General features: G+C 46.1%; 1 protein-coding gene across 1 annotated transcript; it reads left to right on the top strand.

Annotated features, from left to right (window-relative positions):
• Nucleotides 1-6,361: 6,361 nt before the first annotated feature.
• Nucleotides 6,362-8,804, top strand: LOC130372542 (uncharacterized). Its single transcript, XM_056578595.1, has 3 exons — nt 6,362-6,823; nt 6,950-7,065; nt 7,220-8,804. The coding sequence occupies exons 1-3, from the start codon at nt 6,559-6,561 to the stop codon at nt 8,477-8,479; spliced, it is 1,641 nt and encodes a 546-aa protein (XP_056434570.1). The 5' UTR covers nt 6,362-6,558; the 3' UTR covers nt 8,480-8,804.
• The last annotated feature ends 3,281 nt before the right edge of the window (nt 8,805-12,085 follow it).

Genomic DNA, 12,085 nt, shown 5'->3' with positions numbered 1-12,085 from the left:
CACACACACACACACACACACACACACACACACACACACACACACACACACACACACACACACATAACACCACCTTATATTACATTATACCTAATGCATTAGCTCGGCCCTGGGTTGATTAATGGATGGCTCGGGCACGTTGGTTTAATTCTGCACCACCTCTGTCCACTCACTGGCTGTGAACTATTCTGATTTGGAGGAAGGGAAGCAGGAAGTGGCTGTTTGAGGTGTGGGGGGGGGGGGGGGGGGGGGGGGGGGGCGGCGTTAAGGGGATGGGGGGGGGGGGGGGGGGGTCATGTGACCAGAGACTATATAGGTCACACTCTCCTTTGGCTCGTTCAATATTCAAACTCCACAAAGCTACCTGTTCTCCGGACAAAGGATTATATTTGATTATCCATCTTTTTTGGATATGCAAAGATTATTTTCGTTTTGTGTTTTGATTATCAGGTCATACATGCATACATACATACATGCAAGCGTGCATTCATGCAAGCGTGCATTCATACATACATACATACATACATACATACATACATACATACATACATACATACATACATACATACATACATACATACATACATACATACATACATACATACATACATACATACATACATACATTCATACATACATACATACATACATACATACATACATACATACATACATACATACATACATACATACATACATACATACATCTCCTCTATGCGTGCCGTTCGAGCCGCTGCCGAGACGCCGGTCATTCCTCCACAAACACGAGCACAATCATGGGGTCACCAATTGCAGGGTTCCCTTCTCTCTCCTTTTGTTACAGTGATGCGGTGGGCGGCACCACGGGTAAACACTGTGCATCTTCTGAGAAGGAACAGTCAACACTCAACACAAGCTAAGAGGGATGGAAACAGAGCTAACTTTGGAACTACTGGGTTCCAGCGAGGACAGAGGTGATGGCGCTATGTTGGGTTTTGTGTTAATAAGTGGTCGCAATTATTGGTTCTAGATGATGGCCTGATACAATAAAGGCATGAGTAGTAAATTCAGTTAGGTTGAAGATTTGGATAATGGTTGGAAAAGGCCATAACCACATTTTAAATGTCATTTTACATTTTAGTTTTGGGTGGATAAAGATGGGGCCCATTTACGTGGCCTGATGCCATTCAAAGAAGTAGAGAAATGTTTCTGAATCTTTGTTTCTAATTTGATTAGAATGTTAAATAATAAAATAAACCCCATTGTTACATTATCAATATGCAACAACAAACGTATAAAACAGTTAAACGACATTTCAAGGAGTTTGATTTGTAGCTGTGATGTGTGTTTCACATCATGCACACGTGTGGCCAAGATTTCATTCGTTAGGTGCACTAAATTAATACGATTATAATCATGGCAACCAACGACAATCATCAACCATCAACAAACAACTTAAGGCAGCAGCGGTTGGTATGGCAACAGTGAGAACTTGTGCAGAGGTCACTCAAAGGTCACCAACAACGAACAGGGAGTAGGCCTACACACGATCAGGGCTCTAATTTTAGTACAGCTTCACAAGAAGGTGTGAGATAATATTCTGCATGACATCTTGACATTACGCCTACACTTGTTTGTAGCTGCATTTATTGCTTGGGTATAATTATTAGTTTGCCTTCTTGTAAGGTACGATGAGATAGACAGGCTTTATGCGTCTTAGAAATGTGGGACTTTTATTTTACCTTTCTCTTTGATATGATTGTCTTCTGTTGTATTTTTGGAGTGTGCTAAATTTGTTTTCCTGCCTATGTAAAGCACTTTGAAAGGGCCTTTCACATGTAAATAATGTGAATGGGAAAATGTAATTTTTTTATTAACATGGGACATTTACACAATGGAAAATACTATAGATCCCTGCAACACAAAGCGGATGCATTAGAATTTTCCATGGACATCGAAGTAGGTCTCAGTACGCTTATTGTCCGGAAACACCACACCCACTCACACGCACACGCACACACACATACACACGCCCAGAAGGTAAAGGGCACAAGCGATCGACTGGGAAGTCGCAGAGTGAAAAAACACACATATATCCACAGACACCGTCATGCACATAGCCTCTTGTGAGATCAACCAAGGGTGTCTGGTGGTTCTTAATCTGAAGCGCTGCTGAGGATGCCACTTGATCCCATGTCAGGCTCGCTCCCCTTTTAACCTTGCTCTGGGCTGCTGTGTAACACAACCCAGTGAGCTGCAGGAGCCCTACTGCCCCCTTGTGGGAATTAAAAGTGCTCCTTTGTCATGGCGCTGTAATCAGAGCTGTGAAGCCAATTGGTGTTAAAATAATAGTTTTTTCAACATGTTGCTTTGGGCAAACAAAAACATTTTCAACCACCCCCTGGTCGGCTGTCTATCATAGGCAGCTCTGGCCGGGCATGATGCCTCACACAACACGCCCCCTCCTGTCATATTAATGACACTCCAAGCTCCAAACTCCAAGCTTCTACCAAACACAACAACTATTCAGCAGCTCGGAGGTAACTTCCAGTGATCATCATCCTTGTCACGATCCCGCCCCGACCGCGCGCCCCCTCTCTCCCTGCGTGTCCTCGTTTGTGGAACGCGTCACCTGTGTTGATTACTGATTAGGCTCACCTGTGTTCTTGTTGTTTATGCTCTCCGGTTTGTTCTTCCTTGTTGTCAGTGCTGTTTGTTGCGGTCTGTGTTTGCCTGGGGTTGCAATATGTTTGTTGGGTGTTTATTTTGGATATTAGTAGGCCTAGTTTATCCCTGCTCCAGCATGGGGTCGCCCATGCCCCGGGCCTGAATGTACATGGTAGAACACCGACAGATAGACTGCGGCCATTGGGGTTCGGACCCTCAGCCTTTTGGCTTGAGGTCATTCCCCCACAACAACTACACTATCGAGCCCCTTAATGAGAAAGAAGGTTCCAAAAATATATTATCATCATCTAGTTATTAAACCAAGAAAGCAGAGGTAACAGGATGAAGACAGGAACGGTTCTGAGCCTGGGTTCTCATGTTCTCTGATAAAGGAACCAAAGAAGAAGAAATCAACAAGTCCCATGGTGATTTATATGTTCAGCTCCAGCCGGAACAGTTTATTTTCTGTGTGTGCACACAAAGCGATCATGCATGCATCTATGCTTACGTGTGGTACCGAGGTCATATCCAGTTGTTTGTAGTGATGTTCATGCATGCACACAAACAATAAGGCCCAAGGCCAAGGTGACCTCACGAGCTGCTCGGACCGGGTCCTCAGTCTAACTACACAGTTTACAGGCTCACCACAACAAACCCTGACAGACTCAACATGATATGCCAACGAGGCGGATATAACATAGGCCTAGCAAATCATAGTCAGAGCACCACATAGAATAGAGAATATCCCAATCTGAAAATTGTAATAGCAGCCACCTGCTGAAAGCCTGTACGTTGGGTTGAAATGTGGGCCATTTTTTTAATTACATGCATCTCACACAAGCTTTGCAGTTTGACACACAAACACACACACACACACACACACACACACACACACACACACACACAAATATACATAAACCAATTTATGGGGCAATGAAATGGTACACATTTACTTTCCCTCCCCCCCCCGCCCCGATGGGTTATTTTAAAAGCATTCACAAATATAATAATGCTCCAACACAGACGCACATAGCTCAGTGTGTGTGTGTGTGTGTGTGTGTGTGTGTGTGTGTGTGTGTGTGTGTGTGTGTGTGTGTGTGTGCGTCTGCCTCTCCCCCCCGCGCCCCCCTCCACCCATCCACAGGGTCGTTCTTCTAAATCGGTGTACTTATTATGTTGATAGATGGACGGTGCTAGAAATACGATATACACACCGTAGCGCTGGGGCCGACACAAAAAAGACTTCCTCCCCCCCCCCCCCTCCCTCTGCTGCTGACTGCAGGCTCTGTTCCTCTTCTCCTCTCCCTTAATGCCAACTCTATACGCTGGGGGAGCAGCAGATGGGTAACGGGGTCACGCTAGACGCACTGCTCACTTCCACAGATAAATCCTCCGACGGCCCCCTCAGCCGTGCTGAGTCAGGGGTGTCAGGCTCCGCTCAGGTGGGTTGAGTTAGAGGTTGGCACGGAGCGAGCATTCGGTGGGGGGGGGGGCTTATTGTGAAAGAACGGGGGGGGGAGATAGTTATGAGTGCTTCCTTGGACCTTTGAGCGTAAATGTCAGCCGTAGCCGTCGGCGAGTGTGGAATCTCGTGACGGTTTTATCGCGGCACTTAGCAGAATGCAAATGATGGGCGATGAGAAGTGAGCGTTTTCAGAATGCGCATTCACTTGATACCGTGGTAGGATCGTCATGTGGTCATATGGAGACGGAGAGTCCAGAGACTCTGGGCAGGTCTAGAAAGGGTTTATGAGCTGGTCTAAGGTGGGGTGTTGGGGGGGGACTAGAGAGGGCGGTACACAGGGTGGGTCTGCAGAGGGGGCTCTTCCAGGGAGGATGATTAGGTGGGAACCTCTTTAACCGGTGGCTTGTTAGTGTGACCAACCAGTGCCAGCACGGGAGTGCAGGGAGCAGGACTGAACCATGTGGTCCTCTCTGACTACGACGCCAGCTGGCTCCAGCTGGGCCAGTGGAGAGAGACTGGCAGCGAGCGACAGACAGCCAATAATAATCATCATGAATATCCTCCAGCCTCATGTGATACATTACACTGCAGGCAATACTTGTTTTGTTCAGTATTGCCTGCAGTGTAATGTACTACAGGCAGCCACTCCAATCAATACATTGATTGGAGTGGCTGTATGCGTCATACAATTACACGTACAGTATAGAACAAAAATACAAAGCAGTGGTCGTGTGACTAACTGTTCTGGTCTTACCCTAGGCTCCCCTTCAAAGTGAACACATCTGTGCATTGTTAAGAATGGCAGAATGTTACAAATTGGAACATTTGAAGCAGGCCCATGCTGTGCTTTGTGAACCCATGCTGGCATTGTTAACGTGCAATCAACAGTTCAGAGTACATGCAGTATGTGCTATATTACATAATGTTGACCGTCACATTGCCAAGCCATCATTGTTGCACCACGCATTGCATGTGCGTGGGTTTCCATCACATCTCAATCTTATCCTCCACCCCTCCCTGACCTTTGAACCCTTCAGCCTCAGGACGGTTTACAGCGGTTTACACTTGGCAGGAGAATCGACTCTGTCAAAACGTTGTTTTTGCACAGCCTGCATTGGAAACAAGACCCAACAATGCATCCAACCTAGGTTTATAATCTAAACCAAACATTTCTTCCAATTGCCACACGCACACACACACACACACACACACACACACACACACACACACACACACACACACACACACACACACACACACACACACACACACACACACACACACACACACACACACACACACACACCTTTTGCCTTAATTTCTTGACACCTGTCTTGAGTCTATTGAAACACAATGTATAAGTTAGTATTTATTGTGTCCAGTGGATAGCACCCGTATCCATGGCGATCTGCTAACAGTGTGACAGTGATTTAAAGACATGAGTTTCTGGGGGTCACGGCTCTAGCGATGGAGTTTTGACCTTGGGATGTATAGCTGACCTCTGACTTCCCCCACCACACCCCCTCCCCACCACACCATCTCCCCAACCAAAGCCTGGCTGTAGTCCCTGAACCAGGAGGGTGGAGGCCCAAGGAGTAGCAGGCAAAGATGGATGGTTTGTTGTGGCATCCATGTCAGAATCAGGGATGAATAACAAGCAGGTGGAAAATGTGCTGTGGTGACTTTGAATGAAAAGATTATCACAGCACCAGGCTCCTGATCCATTCCTCCCGGGGGTTTCAGACGCATTTCTTTTGTTTAAACTGAAGGAAGAAAGAAACACACGCCAGGGGTGATGGATGAGAGTGTGTTAATGTTCTGGGCGGGGCAGGGGGGGGGGGGGGGGGATATGGGTACCTGGCGGCTGAGGGATTATGGGTAATGAGTCCTGGTGAGCTCTAGTTCTCAATCTCATTCTTGTTATTGTTGTGGTGGACCGGAGAATGGAGTCGACCAAGGTAGAGCGATGAGGTGTCCTGAAGGGTAAGGACAGAACACAAGGTGTGTTCTCTGTGGATTTCTAAATTATGTTTAATCTTAAGGGGGCAACACACATCCAAGTCTCAAACAAACGGACAACTGCCTTTATCCGACCACTCCCTTGACTCTCGTCTGACCCGTTCGGCAGAAAAGTTGCATTTGAACACCTTGAAGACTACTGCCAACTACACAGTAGCGTGTACGTCCTGCGCTTGCGCGAGATGCAATAAGTCTCCTTAACATCGGGTGGCGCTAGTCTCGTGCCAGTAATCCAAAACATGAAAACACAGGAAAAGAGGGAACAGAGTGTAGTCCATAGATTATCAGAATAGGTAAACAAAGCGCACACAGTATTGGCTCGTTATTCGTTTGACATGAGAAGACGTTTCTGGAACGCCATGCTTGGCAGCAAATGAAAGATCGCGTTGTCTGCTCTCGGGCTCGTTCTTGTACAAAGACATCGCAGGATGGGGAAAATAAAGAGAAACCGCACCAAGTGGGTGAAGCCGTGGATCCAACAGCGGCAGGCGCAAGGAGCTTATCCCAATTTGCGTCGGGAACTGGCAGTGGACGAACCTGCTGATTTCCAAGACTTCGCGGGGATGTTCCCTGTCCAGTTCCAAATGTTGGAGGAATCAATCAGACCCATTATTCAGCGTAAGAACACCAACTACCGGGATTCAATATCTGCCGGAGAGCGTCTGACTGTCACCCTGCGCTTCCTCGCAACAGGTGATTGAATAAACCTCAGTTTACGCGGTTTGTAATGTCAACAATTGCACTGATGGCATGGTTTGCCTTTGCGGCTTGTCCATGAAGAATTGAACAAACTAACCGAGATGTTCGTTTCTGTTATAGGGGAAAGCTTCAAGAGCCTTTCTTACCACTTCAGAATGGGTGAATCCACAATTGGTCAATTTGTTCCTGAAACTTGTGAAGCTATCTACTCTGTGTTGAAAGAAAAATATGCAAAGGTATGTATATAAGCTTTATTTATTGACGATTACGTAATGTGTTAACGGGTATGTTTTTTATGTATTCTATTAATTACAAGCTGCTGTTTATAGCTTTTAAGCAGCATAATTAAATTGGCCTTTAGAATTCACTTTTGTTTTCTTTGTTATTCAGTGCCCGGACACAGCACTCGGGTGGCAGCAGGTAGCCACTGGATTCTTGTCCCGGTGGAACTTTCCAAATTGCATTGGAGCTCTTGATGGGAGACGCGTCAAAGGGCGCTCTCCGCCGGTATCTGGATCAACCAATCACAACTCCAAGCCCCCCTTTCCCATCGATTTGATGGCAATGGTGGACAGCGACTACAGGTTCCTGTATGTAGATGTTGGGAGCCAAGGACGGATTTCCGACGGTGGGGTGTTTGCTGGGTGCACCTTCGCAGATGCCCTGGAGAACCGAACCACCAACATGCCTGCCCCTGCCCCCCTCCCTGGTTCTGATCAGCTATCACCGTATTGCATTGTAGCGGATGAGGCGTTTCCTTTGAAGGAGTATCTCATGAAACCTTATCCGCAACACGGGCTCTCTCCAACACAGCGTGTTTTCAACGACACGCTTTCAAGAGCTCAGAGGGTAGTCAAAAATGCCTTCGGCCTCCTGGCCAGCCGGTTCAGAGTCTTGCTCACCGCCTTCAGCTTTCGGTACACTGCCAAAGTAGAGAACATTGTTTTGGCCTGCTGTGCTTTGCACAACTTCCTGACCACTGAGAGCTGCGAGGAGTATATGGCAGACATTGTGGATGGGGAAGGACCGGATAACGACGCCATTTTACCTGGAAAATGGCGTGATGATCCTGCACTACAGCACACCTCCCTGCCACAGTCCACCGATGTGTCTCCAAGAGCCGAACAGACAAGAAATAACCTATGCCAGTATTTCATGTCTGATTGTGGTGCTGTGCCTTCTCAGCGCGGCAACGGCAGCACACAATCAGAGGAGCCCGGGTCGGACGTTCCACTGACCGGCTCCCCGATCGCAGAGTCGCCCGTCTGTGAGCGAACGCTCACTGAGGTTTTGGACTCCCGTTCGTCCTCCGACGGTACGGACCGAAGCCGGCGTCTGCTGGCAAAGCGGACAAAGAAGAGTCAGCACGGGGCCGTGGACGAGGAGGTGGTGCTCATGAGAACCATCGGCAAAACCCTGGAGAGGATGGCAGCAGGAGCGCAGCGGCAGGAGGAGCACCACGCCTACCTTTCGGTGTACTGCAAGCGCATTGAACACCGGATGCGCCGGCTCCCCCAGCATCGGCTCCCAGAGTTTGAGTACGAGATGGACTGCCTGCTCTACCGGTTCTCCCAGAACCAGATCCAGGAACCGGACCGACAGGACCTAACTCGTCTACAAACGGACTATAAGGACGAAAGTCCTCTATAATTGTTATATTTGTGCCGTTCCCTTTTTGGGGTATATGGTTTTTATACACTCTATGCTGGTATGCATGCACTTAAGATAAATAAAGACACTTTTTTTTGATAAGCTGTTGTCTTCCTGTTTTCTTTTATTTGTTCTATATTTGAATATAGGCTTTATGCAGGGATGAGTGGTAAAATAAGATGTTGGTAAACTCTGAACATGGCTGTATGGAATGTGTCTCAGCCACGTATAAGGTCATTGTATGAAAGACTACATCTGAATAAATGGCCAGACAACCATTCCTAGACCATTAAATGTTCACTTGATAGAAATTGTAATGTAGTACAATCAACAGAACACACCATTCGGCCTTCATTCAGATGCCAAATGAGAGCTATATAGCCCTTTATTTGAGTTATATGAGACTGCAGTTCCATAGCAAAGGCAGACAGATGTAGGATACACATTATCACCACCGTCCTTGACAACCCAGATGAGGCTTTATTCAGACGCCAAATATAGCCTGAAAAGGCTATCTCCATATAGCCATCTTCATAGCTTACCCACATTCTATTTTTTTCTTTATTGGAGTGATTGTGTCCCTGTTATAAATATGATTTAATAAACTTCAATGTGAAAGCGAATCGCCCAGAGTAGTCTGATATACACTTTATTATGCTCTTTGATTTTCTTTCTTAATATTTGCTGATGAAATTAGATGAAAGATAATGATCTCAAACTGTTGACGCTGATCAGAATTGCCATATGGTCGTATATTTTGCCGAAGCTCATGACTGCGGATATAATCTCATTCCATACAAGCATTTGTTTAACTTTGTAACGACCGCACAATCGCAGAATCACAGCACAATGAGAAGGCACTTCGGAGCTCTATGGTGATCACCTGACATACCAGGAGGAAGTGTTGGCTCCGGTTTTATTGCCCTGCTCAAGATGATTGATTTTATGCAAGCTAATGTATGTCTAGCTCCATTCTGGTCCCGTCCTACACGATCTTCCTGGCACTGCCCACTCTCTCATTCAAACACACACCGAGCACGCACACACGAAAGCACACACACGCACGCACACTCTCTCCGCTCGGGCTGGTGAATTATGGACCAGGCGTCGCTGCCAAAGGTACACAGCTTTCCATCTGTGGTGCCACAGCTGAGTGCCTGTGGCCACCAGGAAGACATGGGGGGGGGGGGGGGGGGGGGGGGGGGGGGGGGGGGGGGGGAGAGAGAGAGAGGAGAGAGAGAGGAGAGAGAGAGAGAGAGAGAGAGAGAGAGAGAGAGAGAGAGAGAGAGAGAGAGAGAGAGAGAGAGAGAGAGAGAGAGAGAGAGAGAGAGAGAGAGAGAGAGAGAGAGAGAGAGAGAGAGAGAGAGAGAGAGAGAGAGAGAGAGAGAGAGAGAGAACCTTTAAAGGTCTTTGTCCTAATGATTTTCTCACTAATACATAAAATTACGCATAGGCAGTTATCTTCCACCTAGAGCATTATATAATACGGGAGGTTGAAACTAGTTTTGTTGGTGAGTTTATGTTCGGTGATATTGTTGAGGATTAAATTGTATCAAGTTAAATATGAGAAAACGATATGTAATCAATTTAAAATGGATTAATGGGATCAATAAGAAGAGTAGAGCAACAGTTTAAAAGGGGCTGAAAGTCTGTGAAGTTCTTTAGGGGATTGTTATATACAAAATATCATATTTTTTATTGCAGCTTCATTTATTCAAACATATTATTTTTTTGTTCAAAGAACAGCAGTGAGATGTCATGATTAAGAAGGGACTCACAAAGTGATTTCAATAACGTCGCGGTTGAGACACCCCCTCATTCCCTCCGGGGCCGGTATGGTTGGAGTCTCAGCTCCACCCGGCCACGGTCCAACTCCACCAACTCCTCTGCATCCCTCCAGGGCCGTGAGACTCCTCTGTAACATGACCAGCTGATGCCCCCTGACGTCAGCACATCCCCCGCACACCGCTCCGACAAACAAGATCGATTATTATATCATGATATAATACATCATTATCGTATGAACTGAAGAATAAAATACCCGGTTCATTTCCATTCTCGGGATGATAGGCCTACAGCGTAGGAGTGCAAGTTGGAAATGGACACATTAAAACGATAAGGGACCTACTTTATTATAATTTTATTATTATCATTATATAATATTGAATATATAATTATATAATACATTTAATATAATATTTCGAATACAGCAGCTAACCCACGCCAACGTGATCTCCACTGTGTTGAAATCTCAAGGATGTCTAGAGAGAAGCAGCTCTACGGTCCTTTACAGAGAGCTGTCATCACAGGACAAACACAGGTGTCCACGCCCGTGCCCGGGTTCATACAAAGAGCAGACATAGTGTGTGGATGACAAAGAGTGACAAATCAAATTAAAACATGTAGACGGTCGATTTAATGAGAAGAAAATGGACATTCATATTTTTTTCTTCCTACTCCCCTTAGAAACTAGAAGTTAAGCCATGCTCTTTCTGAGCGGACACAGAATGCCAACCCAGCATGGGCTGACCCCTGACAAACACGACCAATTAATCACAATAGTAGTAGGAATTTATGTTTAGAAAAACCTATATAATATGAAAGTCACCTTTTTTTGGGGGGGATTCTTTAATAATTTAATGAGATTTGGGTTCTTCTCGTTGAGCGATGCCACAGTGCCATCTAGTGGTAGCATCCAGTCATGCGTGACGCGTTGGCTACAAACCCTTGGCTACAACCACTAATGTTAACCAAACGTTTATTTTGATGATTTAAATTAAGCATATACTTCACAACTGAAACGATCTCCTCATGATCTTGGTTTCCGTGTGATATCAGATGTAACGGCAAATCCTTAGAGGCAAGAGGAAGGGAGAGGGTTTGACCTTTTGTAGATGCAAACTGCCTCACAAAATATCCCGTGTTCCCCCCAGAGAGGGAGATATGTTATTTATACCCCGTCCAAACATTTCCTGGAATGAAGTAGGTGTCCTGTGGGCTCCCAATTTAGGAGGCTATCTGTTCCCCAGTGGAAGTCAGTGAAGAAGACAGGACTGGAGTGGGGCATGATGGGTAAAGAAAAAGAGGCTCAATGATTATGGAAATATTCAAATTTTTCTATGACCGATTTAGAATTGTATGCAACGAACAGCGCCTTTTTCTTTTATGTTTTAGATGTAGCTCAGGGAATAAGGCAAGTATTGCGGATACTAGGTATCAAACCCAGAAACCTTTTGTCTGGTTCAAACTCCCCAACAACTAGGCTATTCTTCCATCCCTCTGGAGGACTTCAATACAGTCAGAGTAGCTTCTGATGTCAGCTTTAATATTATCCTATCCTGTCCTACTAATCCACGTATTGGGATTTATGAATTGCCTCCCCAAAACGGGCCGATGGGAATAACAGGAATGAATAAAAGAAGCATAACCGCAGAGGCGGGCCGTTGACATTGGGTAACTGGGGCTGTAGCGATGCCATCACATCATTAGGGTTTCATTACAGCAAGCGGTGGATGAGATGAGTGGATGTGCCAGGCGGCGCCATCAGGACATTAGCCGAGACGACCAGGAAGTAACTCACAGTACGATTACTGGCCTGGAGAAAAG

The sequence above is a fragment of the Gadus chalcogrammus genome, chromosome 19 (genome assembly GCF_026213295.1).
Source record: "Gadus chalcogrammus isolate NIFS_2021 chromosome 19, NIFS_Gcha_1.0, whole genome shotgun sequence".
Lineage (NCBI taxonomy): Eukaryota > Metazoa > Chordata > Actinopteri > Gadiformes > Gadidae > Gadus > Gadus chalcogrammus.
The sequence above is the reverse complement of the archived record's forward strand: the minus strand, read 5'-3'. Positions and strand labels throughout refer to the sequence as shown.

Bases quoted from the DNA above. Each gene is read 5' to 3' on its own strand.
- LOC130372542 (XM_056578595.1), top strand. From the start codon at position 6,559: ATGGGGAAAATAAAGAGAAACCGCACCAAGTGGGTGAAGCCGTGGATC. The intron at 6,824-6,949 runs GTGATTGAATAA...TTTCTGTTATAG, and splicing joins CCTGCGCTTCCTCGCAACAG to GGGAAAGCTTCAAGAGCCTT. The intron at 7,066-7,219 runs GTATGTATATAA...TTTGTTATTCAG, and splicing joins TGAAAGAAAAATATGCAAAG to TGCCCGGACACAGCACTCGG.